We start from the raw sequence: 18,991 nt of genomic DNA on the forward strand, positions 1-18,991 counted from the left end.
GCGTTTAAAAGTTCCGGGTTTCCTTTTTTGAAAAAAAAAAAAAAAATGCTGAATATTGTGATGACAACGGTAATGAGATGTTATTACACATCGAGAGCACAGAGGCTTTGCTCTTCCAAAAAATATAAAAATACATATATATTATGTTTAGTAACCAAGCAAAAATCACAGTTGTGTATGAACGTTGTGTTATTATCGGTAACTAAAATTATTAAAAACATTTAGAAGCTGAAATAGAATAAAATATAAATATTTGTTGAATGCACATTAAGGATCAATGAATCCTTAATAACAACTTCTTTTGATAAAGGTCACATTTAAACTGTCTTGAAAACTTTTTCATGTCTTTGTCATTTATTTTCATTACATTTAATCTTTTATGTAATGATTATATAGTTTTATCCCTTGCCTAGAACCAGACTTTCAATTTGTATTATGAAATGCATCATAAATTAACTAACAGTTTCAATATTTTGAGAAAATGATTCATATATTTATAACATCTGACTGTATCATTTCCACCACTACAAACATCATTTTTTTCCCCCTAGTAAATTGCAAAAACAGTAAACACTAAATATCACAGATTAGCAGATTATTTTTTTTATTATGCATCATTCATTACCAATTATACTACAGGGCCGTTGAATGCTTGAATCTGATTGGTTGACGAACGTTCTAAGGTGTGCATTATTTTCAGGGAAACGCACAGCTAAAGTAGTTCCAGGCAGGTCTTGACCGCATTACAGTTCCATATCACTTCGCGTAGTTAACGGTAATAACGGAAAACAGGATACAATTCATAACAAGAAAAAACATTTAGCCGCATGAGCTTGATATGGAATTTTCAATGTCTAGCTTCACAATCAATGGAAACATGCGGTTTAATTTGAATAAATAAAGTATATAGTCCTATCTATAATCAATAGAAAATTAAACTGAATATAGGCTAAATAAATGGATAGTCCTGCAGCACGGATTATTATTGCAGATAATATAACAAATAAATAATTATTGATATGCCTACTTGTTAAAAGGGCTTTGTGTTTCATTTATTTGGCTATAGTCTACTGTCATCTGTCAATAATAGAAAAAAAAGAATGAATTCGTAGTAATTCAAAGGAATTTAATTAATAAATAAATAATAATATTGACGCACATGCTTTTCTGTCTCATTATTGCAACATCTCTCTCTCTAATAACTGCATTAATAACTGGGGACACACTTTAAGGCCGGTTATGAATGTAATTTGATACGTATGACTGATCATGCCCAAACGCGATGAAAACAGTCAGAGAATGTGTCAGCTATAGTCGTGTGTCCCCAGCATTGCTATCAGTGGCTCAAACCTCAGTTACTAACTCTAAAATGACGTTTTGGAATTAGCAACGGAGGCATTGGATTAGATGCGTAAGAAATTAGTCCTACATACAAGAGCGTTTTAATGACAAAAACTTTACAAACGTCTTGAAATACATAATCTGAACAATGTTTCGAGGTCCGAAACATTGGACCTCGAAACATTGGACGTCCATTGGACCTCCGCTTCGCGTCGTGACCGCATTACCACCTCGGGTGTGCATTATTTTTCTAATAATTCAAAGGCCTGTCATCAATTATTCCTTACTAAATCTTGCGATTTTGTCACAATATGCAAAAAGTGTGAAGGTAGTATTTAATTGTATTAAAAATAGCTTACATGCTAAATGTGATATCAGCCTCAGCAGGACAAAGCAGTCTGAATTTTTTTTTTTTTTTTACATTTTTCATTTCAACCCCATTTATTTCCATCACATAATGTCATTAACCACAATTCATAATTTGAGATCACTTTCAGGGTGAAAAAATTATAGCAATACTACAAGTGTAAACAAAATGTTTAAGACAGTAAGATAAACAAACACTCTTTTATGACTGAAAACCAGTGTTATTTTAGTTTATAATAGTATTATAAATATTTTGAAAAAGTTTGAAAAATGTTTTCATGTTAACTTCAGTTTACTTTTACTAATTGTATTATTTAGATAATTTTTATTTTATTATATAATTTTATGTGCTTTTTGTCATTTTATTAGTCTAAAATAGCCTAAAAATCTATTTAGGTTTATTTTATTTTTATTTTTCAGTTTAGTTTGTTTTCATTAATTTCCTGTTAATAATTTTTATGCGTCAACTTACAATAAAATTATTTCAGGATATTCATTTACGTTTGGTTTGGTTTTCAAAGACTATTTTATTCTATTTCAGCTTCTAAATGTTTTTAATAGTTTTAGTTAACGATAATAACACAACGTTCATTCGCAACTGATTTTTGCTTGTTTACTAAACCGTAAACAAACACAGTATTTATTTTCCTTTTTTTCTTTTTTCTTTTTTTGAAGCAATACCTTTAGGCGTGGGCAGCAAAGCAGAGTCCTGTTGGAAGAGCAAACATAGCCTCTGCGCTCTCGATGTGTAATAACATCTCATCACTGTCGCTCGCACAATATTGATTTGATTTCATTACACTGGAGCGTCCGTCCTTTGCTCACAGCCTTTGGCGAGTGTGAAGCGTCTCTCCCGATCCCCGGGGACTCGTGCCCCTTACGCTCACATTATGAGCCGATGCGTCTGTGTGTGTGCGCTCAGCATGCCGAGTGAAAGCCATGTGTCACAGTGAACGCAGGCCTTCTGATGAAGCCATTATTTCCTCTATAGGCCTCAGGGGCGCTTTAGTGAAGTTGGCATCCATTTTCTCTCTCTTTCTCATTCTCTTTTCTTGCTTTGGCATCCCTTTTCTCGTTTTCTGTTCTCAATGACTGTCAAAACTTGTGCAAAAAGAAAACTCAAGAAAAAGATGGTGAAATGGCAAAAAGATGAATAATGTTCTTTTCAGTGTAGTTGACAGACTCGTCCTTGTTTTCTCTCATTATTTCTTAATTGTTTCATTAATGTAAGATTAATGAAGCACACTGCAATTGTAAGACAATAATTAAAATATAGCGCAGACAGCCCATTAAAACACTTTTTGTGAGTTTGATTGAAACTATTATGATGGTTTTTAATAGATACCACTTTGTGTTGATTAATATACAAGGCATCACTTGTGTTTATTTATGTATTAGCACTGTATAACACTGCGTATTTAATATCCAGCCTTAAAACAGGACTAATTTACTTGAGAAGCAAAATTTTGTAAGATGATAAGATTTGATTTCATTGGACTTGATTGAATAAGACTTGATTTCAGAAAATAAATCGTGAATTAAGTGTATTTTCCCCAAGATGATTTACTGCAATCATTGTAATTTCGTTACTTCAAATGTTGAAACTACTCTGAGGTCATGTTTTCCTCTTTTTGTGTTTTCAGATATTGCTAGAGGCGACTGTGGACCGTAGAGGCTACATTGCAGTTGATGACATACTCCTATTGAACTACCCCTGTTGTGAGTAACACACAACTGTCATTATAGTGTGAGGGTGTATGTGTTTGTTTAAGCAGCATGAAAATGTGAAGAACTTTACAAATGGTCTTTACTGTAAAATTGTTATCTGTCTATGCTATTTTGAGCCAATTTGCTGGAGCAAAAAACTAAACAAAAAACAAATTCACATGATTATGTTCAGTATTACCATATAACATTGTGTTTATACTAATGAAAAGCTGATGCTTTGCCATTGTTGCAATTGACTGAAACAATTAGCTGATTAATAGAAATTACATCATTTGCAAAATGTACTTCTCAATGGTTGAGCAATTAGATAAATAGATAATAATTATGATTGTCAAATGTTAATAGATAGATTTCTTAAATTATAAAGTCTGATATACTATTTATGTAACTCTTTCCCTGCCGGCATTTTTTTTTTTTTTTTTTAAGTTACCAGTCAGTGGCAGCATTTTTGATCATTTTTACAAAACTTTCATGGCACCCATATTATTTGATGTTATTAATATCTTAACATAGAATACAGTATGTCAAAAAGAATAGAGCATCTGCTTTATCAAAAAAAAAAAAAAAAAAAAAAAAAATTAACACTTCGTTTAAACGCTTCATTAAAAAAAATCTACATTTTGAACAAAAAAAATGAGGAAATTGCATTATTGTCAAAGACTATCCGTATCGGATTCAGAAGAACAATGATCAAAACGCAGATGGAGTAGATCGAGTCCATCAACACCCTCAAAGCTTCACAGTCCTATACCTCTTCCTGGGTTCGACATTTCATACGGTAACGTTAGGCAGTTTTGATTTATATGCTGTTATATGTTTGATGATTGAGTTATTTTATATGTGCATATAAAGTTATGTTTCTATTGCTTGTTTCTGCTTCTTCTTCTCCTGTGTTTGGATCTGGAGATTCTGTACTCTTTCAGAAGATGCGTAAAAGTGCCACCTACCATATAACAGTGAAAACATGGATAGCCCGAAAATTCTGTCAGTGGCGGGGAAAGAGTTAATTATAATAAATGATATAGTTAAAGGTAGGGATGGGACGGTATGAAAATTTAATATCACGATAATAGTGACCAAAATTATCGCGATTATCAATATTATCACGGTTTTGTTAAAACGAGATGAAAGTGTTCAAAAAGAGTTGATGATCACACTGAAGACATTTCAACAAGTTTTAAATTTGAAAATCAACAAACAACAAATAAAACAAGCAGCTCTATGCACTTTTTAAAGCATTTCCTTCCTTATAATGACGGTCGTCAATAGCAACGCATTATAACACCGCGCACATCCATTGTAACGGCCACCTAGTGTTAAGTAGTGTTCATGACATGAATGTGGATGTGCCTTTAAGATAACTTCTATGGCGTACGTTATTGTATGCATGCTGTTTGTATGTGAGCGCGCACGCACAGTGAGAGTGAGATTGATCACGCAAAGAGGAAGATGACTGCTCTTACTGCTGACCGTTGTTTTATTATAATGTGTTTACTTCCACTTTGATTTGTAGCGTGTCGAGTGTTCTCTTTTCCCTTTTAACATTCGCTCTTCGACATGTATGTGAAGAGTGTGCTTAAATGAGAGAAAACATCTATAAAAGTCTCGTGGAACTACCAGTTCATTTGCACTGTCATGTATTCTTCATCTGGGCAGACTTCAAACTCTCTGACAGACGTTACACCATGCATCACCAATGGACGCGCTCTCTCGTTTCATTCAAATACAACTTGCCGTCTTGCGTCTCCGTTTTTAATTGTATTGAAAATTAATAAATCAGAGTTGATTCATTGTTTACACAGTTTGATAATATTGTTGTGATCATCTTGTCTGAACGATTGTTTTGTACGCTGTACATGATTATAAAAAGGTAAGAAAACATTAATCTCAATTCAATGTCCCCGTAATTATGTGGTAAAAAAAAAATCGGTGTAATAAGTGTATAATGAATATAAATTATTATCCCTTAAATGTCACTCTTAATAGTCTAGTTTGAACTTGTTCGTTCGTCTTTGGCTAAGCCACTTGCTGCCAACTTTTCTTTGCGGAAGCCTCACGTTTATTGATATAAAATAGTTCAACTTAAAACAACATTTCATGCCCAATTATTTCCCAGACGTAGTTTTGGTATTGAGGTCAAAGTTAACTTGCCTTGCGTTCGCTATACAACAGTCGGTGATGGTCACACGACGACTCGGCAGATCTGAAGTTATTGCAGGGACTTTTTCTTGTGCATGTTCTGCTGACAGGGTGACCATCCTCGATTAAGTTTCCCTCAGGACTTTTGTTAAAGCCAAAATATGACCACACCTCAGAATTGGTTCTTTTAAAAGGCTGAAAAATCTCCCGAGCACGCTCAGCTGCCTTCCGCAATTCCTTCTTGAATAAAAAACATAACATTGCGCGCTGCGCCTGCGTCAGACTGTTGCTGGCTGAACAGGATCTAAAATCGCGATAATCAAACACGGTTTTAATGATAATTAAATTTTAAACGATATTACTAACCGTCAGTACATTTTATCGTGGTTTATCGTGAAACCGGTAATCGTCCCATCCCTAGTTAAAGGTATATTTCCAGCATGCACTGTAGAAATTAACATCAGCCATTGACAAAATCCAGATGGTTCAATCCCTGTTTTTTATAGTAACTTTTCTAACATGAAACATGATGCTGTGAGATTTGCATTGCTCTCATATACAGTACAACTTTCTCAAGTACATCTTCCTATGCAGGACCAGTTCCACACAGATCTGCAAGCACACATAATTTGGATATCAAAGTCACTTTTGTAACCAAATTAACCTTTCATCCTTGTTTCAGTACAGCTTTTAGCTCAGCAGGATACAGCTACATGGTTTCTTTGAAGATGAAAAGATCTAGTTTCCATCTTGTGTGAGAAGTCTGAGGAACAAGTTTCTTTATGTAGACCATGTCACTAGCTTGACTTCGTCATACTCATATTCTAGTCAGAATGTGAGTCTGATACTGCTTCATAGGGCTTTTATTATGGGGCGTGTCTCAACCGAACCAGGAAAAAAAAAAACTCTGCACTCAATTGGATAGACCTACAACCAATCAGAGCAACGGAGTAAATGACGCATGTTCTTCATTCATATTTTCAACCAACAAAATGTTGCGGCTCTCTGTTCCTCTTTTAAAATGAATGTGCTGTGGATATCTTCTATAACAGACGCGATGGCGGAATCTACACATGATGTTTCATAAACAAAGTTCGGGAGGAGCACGTACATATAATCAATCCAATATCAACTTGTCATCAAACAATACCATGTCTAACGTTACCCTGTCTATCAGCATGAGGAAGCATATTCACTCTGTCAACTTACCTAACACTCCTTGACAGTTTTTCAGCATCCCTCCACCACCCCGAATCCTCACTCTTGTCTTGGCTTGTTCTCTCACAACCAGGAACACGGGGGGAGTATGGCTACCGAGCCCACAGCCCTCTCCTTGGACAGCACGTCATATACGCATTTATTCTATCTGACTTATTTGTGTGAACTCGTTAAATCTCATATACGCATTTATTCTATATGACTTATTTGTAAGTGTGAACTCGTGAAATCTCAATTCTCCAGTGGCGGTCATCTTTGTTGTAAACAAATTCAATCCAACCGCTCTTTGATGACGTGGGTGATTACGTAACCGCAGATCATCTGTCCATCATCGATTAAAGCCCGCCCTGGCAATTTGATTGGCTCGGCCTTCTGGGAGCCGAGCATAATTACTCCTCAATGGATCGAGTCCAGACCGAACTTCCCGACCAAAAAATGTTGTGGGCGGGGTTTGGGCTGGCACCCAGGCTACCATGTCACACTTTCCCATTTCAATTTTAGGTCAGCTGGTCAACTCCCTTTCACATGTTGCACCTCCCCCAACTCCAGCATCACAAACAACTCCAGCATCACAAGCTTTTACGGGTGCTTGCGATGGCATGTTTCAACACGTAAAAGTAGGCTACTTTCAATAAAAGGTCCAACATATTAGGAACACTTTAAGCTGTATTGCTATGTGTCATGAGTGAGCAATCGAGGAGACTAACACTATGTAGAGTGAACGCAACTATGTAGAGTAAACACTATAAACTGGCCCTGGCATTTGTCTTTCTGAGCGGGTGCATGATGATGCAGTATGTTATTGAAGAATCCTTTGTAGCGCATAGCATCTGCATCACAATGCCCCGTTCACTTTGACGCGTTTATGGCCCGTTTAATCTTTGAAGTTCTAAATGCAGTAAATTTTGGCTTGCAGTTCTGTAACCAAAGCTGATTCCACAGCGATTAAAAAACACTCTGGCTCCGCCTGTTACAGTAGCCACGCCCCAAACTCTCACTATTGGCTGAGCTGGAAAGAGATTGACGGATCTGAGCTGATCTTAATGTTTTGATGATGCTCAATGTTTACACTTTTGGGAGAGATAAACCCATGAATGGCATACTAATAGTAGTAAATGAACAATAAACTGGGTTAAGAGAATGCATTTTAACATAAATCTTTTAGAGGCTACTTCAACTTTAATCAAGTCTCCATTTGCACTCTGGGAGTAGCAACTGAGGTATATCGGCTATCTCAGTTATTTGTATGCGGGTGCTACTATTTAACATTTACTATTCAGTGCATTCATCTGTATGCTGCATATATACTGCTGCATTAGTTAGTGGGAAGCTGAACCCTGCTGGTTGCCGGCATGCTGAGATAGCCTGGTAGCTGCCGGACATAGTACAAAACAAACAGATCAGAGTAGGGAGGAGATGTTGCGAGGGCATGTGTGATGTGTTCGGCCCTCCAGTGCAGTGAAGAGACTGTGTGTACGGAGCTGTGATTTCTTTTATTGTCGAGGGGGAAAGCAGAAATCCTTTAAACATCCCTAATCCAGCAGAGCTAGATATTTGTTTTTGTATGCTGACTGTAGACTGGAAGTTAAAGTTCTAATGGTAGTATTGAAGACTGGTGTTGTTTATTAAAATCTTTTTATGTATGACTTACTGGCTGTCTAAAGACTAATTTTGGTAATTGGTGTCAGATAAAGACTTTAATGGACAAACTATTTGTGCAAATTCTTTGACCTACAATCTAGTTTAACAAGGTGTGAGTATTTACATGAAGTCATTGTCATTTTTTTCATCTTTTTAGACTTGTGTATAATTATATTTTTTACAATGCAATAATTTACAATACAATGTTTTGGCTGTACTGCAGATCTAGAAGAAAATAGTGTAATAGTCCAGCTAAAGTAAGTTCAGTGATGGTTCATTTCTGCTGTAGAGAATTTAATTAATTTAGTTTATTTATACAGCCGCTCTAGAGAAAACAGTGATGTCATCGTCCAGCTCAGTTCAGTTCTCATACAATGGTGTCAATGCAGATTAATATGGTTGAATATTAAGTGTCCCCAACTAAGCAAGCCAAAAGCCAAAGGTGACAGTGGCAAGGAACCAAAACTCAATCAGCTGACAGAATGGAGAAAAACATTTTTTGGGAGAAGCCAGGCTCAGTCGGGGGGCCAGTTCTCCTCTAGCCAATAAACAAACCGTCTATGATTATAGCAAGATTTTATTCAGCAAGGACACATTAATTTGTTCAAAACTAGATATATTGGGCAGTCCCAGTAAAGTACACCAGATCGCAGTACATCTAGAATCAACCTGTAAATTCAGAAATTGCTAATTTCTCATGCATAATATTGCGTTTTAGGCCATGTTTGTGCCTACTTTGCATAATTCCTTTAGTGAATCGGTTGCTAGAACAATGCAGACTGCGTGTGCAAATAATAAATGATGCAGCGGGTGCGATTCATTCTTCGTGAATCCTGCCTAATCTGACTGGCTTTTATTAAAACAAGCTGCTTTATACGATAACAACATGTCTGTATGTTTATTTCAGAGATGCAAGCCTTTTCTAAGGCCGATTCAATAGGCTCCGACAGCGCAATTATCAACTGTAATGGTTTCTGATGTGCTGAAATGTGTTTTAGTGACCAGCCGATAGGGATAGGTGGCACACCGCAGAGATGCGGTCTTCGCTCCAAGTTAACAATCCCTTTCACAACCCCTGAGGGACACCTTAATGCTTTTAAGGCTTCATAAAACTGTAGTGATCTTTATACATATTTAAACAGAGAAAACTGACAAAGTACTATTAGATGGTAATAAAGTGGAATTCCAAACAAGCAAATCAACAGATGCTGTGGTCATGACAGCTCATCTCTGCTGAGTCTCCTAACACCCTCTTCCTTCGCTCCCCTCCCCACTTCCTGCAGGCGGCAGATGGCATCATCTAAGCCCCACTGTGCACATTAAATAATTAAAACTCTCATCAGGACCTGGACACACATTGTCGTGAGTGGCATTGCGCCAGACTGCGGAAATCACCGTTTGGCAAGACAAGTCAAAAAGGAAAGGCAGGCAAAAGTGTACAACGAGCGAGAAAGAGAGAAGATTTCCTTCTGATTCCTTCTGTTCTTTTGTATTCTCTATACATCATAACCTTAGTGTTGTGGCAACTGCAATATCTATTAATCAAAGTCTTCAGGACGAGCATATTTAATAATCTAGCTGACAGATTTCCAGTCCCTTTTCATATTTCCTTGCCTTGTGATTCATGTTGACTCATAAAAACATGAATTGAGCATCACACAGTGGAATCCACACCGAACGCCTGGCCACCCGTCGACTACAAACAATGTAGCTTGGGCCTCCGCCTGGTTTTACAAATCAGATAAACAATATACGCTCAGAGTGGAACAGCATTCTGTTATATCAGACCTCACAGCCTATTTATCTGCTTTGATTGACAGTTTTCAGATGTTTGCAGTGCGGGTAGGCGGTTTACAGTGATTTTATATACATCCTTAAGAATACGTTTTTAGAGCCTGCAGATCTAACAAAGACAGCCTTCTTATGAAACCTACAGTATGGGAAAAATATTTTTTTTTAATGCAACCATACCGTACCAATAAGGAAATTAGCCAAAAATGAAACAATTATAATGGAAATGAAGCAACTTTGCAGCTCAAAAGCATTAAAACGGTTCTTCTGAAATAAATCCTTGTATTGTAGGGCAAAGTTTTATCACTGACTGCACTTTAGTTATTCTTGTATTTGTGGCTACTGAATCAAAAGTCTCGCACATTCACAGAAAATGTCAAATAAGGTGGATTTCGAAATCATGTACAACTTTTTTTAAAGCTGCAGTCTGTAATTTTTCCTCTTTGTCGCCATCTCTGTTCGAAATCTGCAATTGCAGTTATTCGTGGAATTATCAACTTTACGTGGGTTGTGCCTCGGCACGGCACAGCGCGGATGAATCCAGTGTTTTGAGGAGAATGTGCGGCTGTCGGTCGGTGTGGATACTGGCATTCGCAATCACAGATTCTACTATTTGGAAGTATGACCAACATAAGAATTTTCACCGGAAAATGTCAATCTGAGCAAGAAAGTAACATCCACTTTTGTTCTGACCAACTAAGGGAAAAAAAGCATTGCAGTAAATCGCGCTGATTAAATCTAACGGCCGCTTATCATATCACGTCAAACTCTGCAAATTATACTTTGTTCTCAAATTGTCAATGTTAACAACATCAGCATTGTGTGACTACATTTAATGCCCTTCCGATATGTATCCTTGTTTTCGCATGGGCTGGTTGCAGTCTCTTTTTTTTTTTACAATGGGTGAATCTCCAGTTGTCACTGGTGATTGTCATTTGAACCTTTCTGGATCCGCCATCAAATTGAAAAGTTTAATTATATCAAGTGCTGTGAGAAAAGGCTATAAACCTCCACCTCCAACATCCTCACACGCAACATTTCCTACTAGCCGAGACTCCTCCTTTATGTGTACAGATGTGACGTAATGACAAAAAGACACGCTTGAATGTCCCGTGGAAATCCACCAGTACCACTGGAATTAAAAACATTATTACAAGCCTTCCGTTTTGAATCAAGCTAAGGCAAGCAGATCGTTTTGAACACTGGCTGATAATGTACTTGCTCAAAAATTTATTTTGGATAATTTTTAACCCAAAAAAGTTACGGACTGCAGCTTTAAGTTAGTCTATTTTTAATCAAACATGCATGTAGTTGAATTGGCGGGACATTAAAAGTGATTTCATCTCTTATCACCATGCAAATAGAAACAGTTCAATAGTTAAAAATATTAAATTATACATAAACTGTACGCTGTTTAAGTAACAATCAAACTGTCAGGCGTACAGGGCTGGCTGCGGTTCCCATAGGAGCTCTCCTCCGCTCTCAGAGACTAAACACTGTTAACTAACACATGAAGATATTCATGTTGCCCGAGGGCCTTTTTTACATCTGACATCCATTCAAAGAACTGATGAAAAAAAATCACTTATACATTCGCAACTAGAATGTGAAAGCCATATTTAATAGAACCTCAGCATTTATCTGTTTGTTTTCCTTTTTTGCTCTTGTCCACCTTCTTGTTTTGGTAGGCTCTTCAGCACTTGAACGAGTAGTGTATCCTCTGCCACCAACAGGCTCTAAAATTGGTTTCTTCATACAGTGTATTTTGTAATATAATATGCAGACAATGAATGTAACATCTTGACTGCACCGTCTTTTCATAGGGGTGTTTTTGTGCACTTTATATAGCATATTGTAGCAATCTTGCGCCTGTATTTTTTCCTGGGGATCAATAAAGTATTTCTTTATTTTTATCTATCTCATCTATTTCTTTCTTCTAGTTATCCTGTTTAATCCCTATATTCAGTTGAAAAAAAGTCTTCAAATGAATAGATATGACTTTTAAATTCAAAAGGTCATATTTTAGTTTAACTGTTGAACTGAGATTTCGTTTAAAGGGAAGGAAAGCACCAAGAACCATATATGCTGGAGGAAGATTATCTAGACCTTTTTATGTCATAGGATTTATCAGTTATCTCACATACAGACATACAGGCAAGGAAACAACCCATTTATAGACACAGTGTTTAACTAGCAAGTCAAACTGGAACAAATTAACATTTCTGGCCACTAAGAGATTGTTTCCCTGCATTTGAAGTCCACATGAAACAACGTTCGCAACGCATTTTGCTTCCAAAATATGACGCGTTTGATGGAAGATAGAACATTTAAGTGGAGAAATGTTGGGCAGGACTTGACTGGATTGTAAAATGTGGGCGTTACGTACCAGAAATGAGCCAGTTGGTTCAGGCGTGATGTTGATAATAAAGGGGGCTGATTATGGCAGCAGAAATGGAAAGTATTTTGTCTGTTTATATCAGAAACATGTATTTCAGTGTTGACTTTAAGCATGTTGTAAAGTGCGAAAGTGTGGTCAGCATCACTGTGGACTACTGTATGCACACTACCATTCAGAAAATTAGGGTTGGTAAGATTCTTTTTGATAAAAATTAATACTTTTATTCAAGCAAGGATGCATTAAATTGATCAAAAAGTACCAGTAAACACTTTTACATTGATACAAAAAATATTTTTGAAATAATCATATTATCATTAAGGCTGTATTTATTTGATCAAAAATACAGTTTAGCATCATTACTCCAGTCTTCAGTGTCACATGATCCTTCATAATTCATTCTAATTGGGCTCATTTGGTGCTCAAGAAACATTATCAATGTTGAAAACAGTAATATTTGCGATAACGTTTTTCAGGAATCTTTGATGAACAGAAAATTCAAAAGAACAGCATTTAAATATTTTGTAACATTATAAGTGTCTTTACTGTCAGACTTTTGATCAATTGAATTCATCCTTGCTGAATAAAAGTATTAATAAAAAAAAACTCTGAATGGTAGTGTATTCTAATAAAAAATTACATATATTTTTTTTCCGTTACTTTAGATATTTTGTTGTTATTCTGAACCCCTTATGTCTCTGTGCTCAGATAAATCTCCTCATTTCTCTCGCTTGGGAGACGTGGAGGTCAACGCTGGACAAAACGCCACTTTCCAGTGCGTAGCAGCAGGACGTCCCTCTGAAGCAGAGAAGTTCCTGTTGGAAGTGAGTATAGATTGATTTTTATGGAGGTATTTTTAGTGAGTATAATCATGTTTTTTCAAATTTTTCTTTTTTATGGAGATCTTTAGCAATGGAATAATCATCTAAGGCTGAGGTTGTCATCTGTCGTGAAAATTTGCAAGCTCAAAGCACCTGAATGTTACCGTTTTAAAAGGGCAGCATTCTTAAGTTGGGCACTGTAAACTTTAAGCCCACTTTGGTTTAAATTGATTTTTGTTCTAAAACTCCTTTAGTTCCTCAGATGCGATCAGAGAGCTTTACTTGACAACCTTTCAGTTACATTTCAGATCTTTAAGAAAATTAGTTGTAAACTGTAAATCTTCGAAAGAAAAGCCATGTAGAGATCGCTCTTTCTTCGTCTGCCTTTGTTATATAATATAATTGTTCTGAGAGTATTTTTAGGATCAAACATGGTCTTTGGAAGGAACATTTCCAACTGCCCTCAGAGAGCTGAAGTTTCTGGCATCAAAAGGTGGAATTAAATTAAATGAATGATTATGTCACATCAAGGTCAAGGACAGATGCCTGTGGTTAGAAGCTGTCACAGCGACACGATTTTGCAATAATCAATGTCCTCAAACCCTCTGAAGTGCTCATTCCTCCCCTAAACACAGCAGGAGATATATGATTCTGTCTTCACTTCCATTTTATATGGATGTTTTCTTACTTCTTCTGTCTGTAGTTGCAGCTGCAGCCTAGTTTCTGCCTTTAATCATGGACATCATACTCTGTAGATGTTTTTGACCCCCTTTTTTTGGCTGCTGTGGTCCTTACAGGCATTATAGTGTGACATTTTGGTAACCTCTATATTTTACAGTTTATAGCTTTCATTTAGTGTGTGTGTGTGTGTGTGTGTGTGTGTGTGTGTGTGTGTGTGTGTGTGTGTGTGTGTGTGTGTGTGTGTGTGTGTGAGAGAGAGAGAGTGAGAGAGTATGTGAGGGAGTATGTGTACTTTAATGGGAAAATATTGTTTAACTAATGATTTTTTATTTTATTTTCCATATAAAAGTATGCATGTAATTTACAGAGAGAGGCTATACAGTATATTTAACAAGACTATGAGGTCAGTAATTTGTGTGTATATATATCGTATACAGTATGTGTGTTATTTTAATATATATATATAGATATATATATATATATAGATATAGATATACACACCTACACATATAACCGACCCCAAACTTTTGAAAGGTGTATGAATAGTAAAATTATGTGTATTATCTTTAAAAATATAAAACATTTTACAGTATATGGTCAGGTAACTTAAGTTTTAACATTTTTTAAACTGATACCAAACAGGGGCATTGTTCAAATGCATCTGTAATATGTGGCACGTTTAGTACAAACAGATTGTCCCCTGGCAGTTCACTGAATGTGATTGCTAGGTTGAATAAAGACAAAGTGGCCCTCAAAGCCAGATGATTGTACGTTTGGCTTTGTTTTATGTGAACCTCAAATTTGCAGCCATTGCCCACACATTACCCTTACATTCAGGTCTGGTTTGTGTGGTCTTGAACCACATTGAAAGCCTAAACACTTTAGCAGCCCCGTAATAAACACACATAGTTGTGTGGCAGCCGCTGACCTCCTTCTCGAAGTGCTTTCTGTTCGTATGAGTGCACTCTCAACGCTCATTTTGTGTCCTTGGTATTCAGAGAGGGGAAAATGCGAATGCGTTGACATCTTGGATGGGTGCTATTCACACCACTGTCTCGCTATGATTACCTGAGCCGCAGTGAAAGGTTGCTGCTATCAAGTGTGGTTTTGTGTGAGAGACGTGTCTGGTTCCTCACCAAGCTCCACGTAGCAATTCCCAGTACTAAGTCAAGTGCAAGACTTCTTTATTTTTGGTCCTTATTTTTGGTCCTTATTATTCAGATGAATCATACTTCAGTCTCCAACTTTTATGGCTTGTCTCTCAACATAAATGTAAGCTTTTCACTGTCATCCATCTGCATGAAAGGCGTCATTGCTGTACTTACAGTAGTATACACAGAGTACGCATGATCGCGAATTGGAAAGCGAAATTGCATTCAAAAGCGATTTCAATACCCCGATTTCAAATGGCTCCTTGATGGCTGCATATTATATACAATATAATAACCCAACTGTTGCGAGAGAACCCAAAAACATTAAAATATATTTTTCCCGTCCCTTTAGGGGTTCTGTAGAATGCGTCAGTTCCTTTCCGGACATACGTAGTGTACATACATGCCTTTAGGAGCTTGATAGCCTGTTGTCACTATGATATATGTGTGTACCTTAAATATAAGATGCATAATTGATAACTTTGTCAAGTAATTGGGCAAATTCAATTTTAGTCTTGTTTTGGCTGAGTATGTGAGTTTTATGACAAATGGCTTTATCTCAGAAAAGTGCATTGCTCATTCAGTGTTTATATAACTACTTGGCAGCATATGCTTGGTGAGTAGACTGTAGCGTGTTTTTATGTTTTTCTTCTTTTCTAGCGGCACAATGGTGAAGTGTCCTCAGGTGGTTCTGTCAAGCATTTGGGCCGCAACCGCTTCGCAGTGTCCTTTCAACTGGAGGACGTCCAGAAGCCAGAGCAGGACCTCTACCGCTGCGTCACGCAGTCCTCCAGAGGCTCCGGCGTCTCCAACTTTGCTGAACTCATTGTCAAAGGTGAAGAGCTTGTTTTCTTCCTTTCTTTTGTCCTTTGTGTCTTCGTTTTACTGCCCATAATGCGCACATCACAGGATAATGGGATTCTGGCTAAATCCATGTCATTGTATTCTTTTTCTATTATAGCATTGCATTCTCTCATCTTAGGCTCTTTTGTTCTGAAATTATCAGTTTTGTAAAACGTGTGTGTGTGTGTGTGTGTGTTGACTTTTGTTTGCAGTTGGTTTTTAGTAAAGCTTAAGGGGGTAGTGCACACCAAAATAGTAATTCTGTCTTTATTTACGCAACCTCATGTCGTTTCAAACCTGTATGCTGCTTTTTTTCCTGTTTAACACAAAAACATTTAAAGTCTTTACATGTTTACACACTCAAGCTCCAAAAAGGATAAAAAGCACCATTAAGTAGTCCTTTCAAATAAAGTCATACAAAGTTTAAGTTGAATCTTCACCTCCGCTGCAGCTAAATTCAAATACAGAAGGGTGCAGATTTGATATTATTGACACCCCATCTACATATTGCTATGTGAATAGGGTGCCGTATTTGATTTGAGAGCTGCTCTTGATCTGTTGCAGATTTTCAATGAATCCCATTTTTTTAACATTATTATATATAGTCCTTTTTGGAGCTTGAAAAAAAAGGCATAAAAGACACGAGGGGTAAATAATTATCATTTTCAACTAGGTTATCCATTTCGATCGGAATCTGTGAGATTTCATTTATTTGTATTTATAGAACAGTATCAAGGGTCTAAAGTAGTATAAAACATTTCCTGAGAATAATCACGATGATTCAGCATCGTATTTAACCAAAGCAAACCTCCTCCCTACTTGAAATTTCAACCATATAACTTGACACCTGCCCATCAGCCTACAGTGGCAGCTTTCTGTGTCCACCTTTAAACCCTGGTCAGATTGATGTCCCCTAAGCAAAAGGAGAAGTCAGGAGTGGAATAAGGATAGGGATGGATGGAGCCATGTGGGTTATTCAGCTTCCATCCTCAAGGCATACTGAGAGAGGCTATGAGACAGCACCATGCTAATCCTATTGATAGATGTAGCAGCACGGATTATGGCGAATTTAGAAATACGGCTTTACTGTATGCCACAATGTGACCTAGAAGCACAGCATTATAAAACCTTTAGGCTGTTTTTTAATGCAATCATAACAAAACTAGAAATGAAAAATCACAGGTAATACCCTCAGAGATCCTAAAAGAGAAACTTCGAGCCATTCAATTATTTTTATTTCTCACACTGTTTATTATTTAACTCTGGTTAAGCACTTTGCTTCCTTCTTACCCAGATCACAGAATTAAATGGTCTTTGCAAGGATATTTTTGAGTCCTAATGGGTTTTTGTTTTTATTTTATTTTATTTTACTTTTTTAAGAGAAACGCCCTTGTTGTATAGATAGCACTTTCCCAGCAGATAACTTTCTAATTGGCATGTTTTTCTTGCTTGTGCTGCTAAAGCGATTGTATAAGAGCATCTGCTAAATGCCATAAATTAAACCAAATCACAGGATAAAATTGTAAATGTTCTCTAGATCTTGTCATCAATTCAAAACTCATTTAACATGCACTGTTTTTAGGGGTCTGACTAATCAAATGTTCAGCAAAGTGCTTAGATACAAAGCGCTTGCTCTTGTGGCACTTGTCACATTGACTCATTACAACTTCATCATTATATTTTTACCAGAGCTGTAGGCAGAATCCACTCGGGAACGTCGCAGTATGAAGCATAACTTATAATGAGACCCGCTTGCATCTGTGTCTCTATGTTACAGAGCTTTAAAGCCATTTCAGACTATAGCTGCATTCCCTCTGCAGCATGTTATTGGCATTGCTTCCTGATGGCTTTTACTTCGACAGGAGGTCCTATTTAAAATGCATTACTGCACCTCAGTTAAGCACGGCAGATTGGCCCCACCAGACGAGTCCATAAAGCTATAGGCCCACATTCTAGCGTGGCAGCGTTGATGCAAGCTCATTACGCTCACCTTAGATTTCCCTTTCCTTTCGCTCTGATCTTCTCCTTGTCTTTTCCAAACTGCCCTCCCACGCTTGCCCCCGCTAACGAGAGGCTAATCAGTCCTTTAATTAGCTTGATCAACTCATTTCACAACTCACTGTTCCTCAATGGGCCCATAGATTACATAACAACAGGGCTAATGCAGAGGAGCCAGAGGGCTAATGAGAATTGTTCTCAGTCAGTCCGTAGGGTTCAGATCTGTTTTTCGCAGTAACTCTGAACTCTGGCGAAAGAAGCTTTCTCGGGGTGGAATTAATAATCTGCCCTAACCAACGCTGGATAGAAGGAGAATCATAAGGAAAAGGCGGCCAGTTTTTATGTCTCCTCTAATATGAAAGTGGAGTTTGAGTTGGCTTTATTCTTCTATATAATACGAGTTCTTTATTATGCCTTTCTCTGACAGACAAGATGAGCTTTATTACTCGCTGCATCTCATATCTCTCCAAGGAGAGGCTTTCTCTGTCCCTAGCTGGATATTTGCCATCTGCAGCTGGCCCTGAGAGAGAAAGCTTGCAGACACAGCAGACCCGAAGATTAGTCATGGGAAAAGTCAGCGCTGATATCTTTTTTTTTTTTCATTGGACCCTCGCTTCCATCCTTCTAAATCAATTTCTCTCACTAATTGTTCGATAACTCAAGACCCTTTGAAGCTCTAGTGATTAGTCAGGGTTTAAATATATATCCCCAAAAAAACCTTTTACCTTGCAAATCTAATAGGAGATTTTTTCCTTGTTATTCTGCCCGCTAAGTTCCTCAGGGGGCTAGATATGAAAATTTACATTTACATTCATGCATTTGGCAGACACTTTTATCCACAGCGACTTATATTGCATTTCAAGGTACATGTGGCGAGC

The 18,991-nt window shown here is 37.1% G+C and overlaps 1 protein-coding gene across 8 annotated transcripts in view; it reads left to right on the plus strand.

The window, feature by feature from the left end:
• The window catches only part of ptprub (protein tyrosine phosphatase receptor type Ub), a 214,193-nt gene that overhangs the window by 119,281 nt on the left and 75,921 nt on the right, over positions 1 to 18,991 (plus strand). For all 8 annotated transcript variants that reach the window (XM_081389782.1, XM_081389784.1, XM_081389785.1 and 5 more), the window contains exons 4-6: positions 3,351 to 3,426; positions 13,328 to 13,443; positions 15,933 to 16,107. In XM_081389782.1, the coding sequence (XP_081245908.1) occupies positions 3,351 to 3,426; positions 13,328 to 13,443; positions 15,933 to 16,107 (367 nt within the window). The remainder of the gene's footprint in view (positions 1 to 3,350; positions 3,427 to 13,327; positions 13,444 to 15,932; positions 16,108 to 18,991) is intronic.

Source organism: Scardinius erythrophthalmus (assembly GCF_964197995.2).
Source record: "Scardinius erythrophthalmus genome assembly, chromosome: 16".
NCBI lineage: Eukaryota > Metazoa > Chordata > Actinopteri > Cypriniformes > Leuciscidae > Scardinius > Scardinius erythrophthalmus.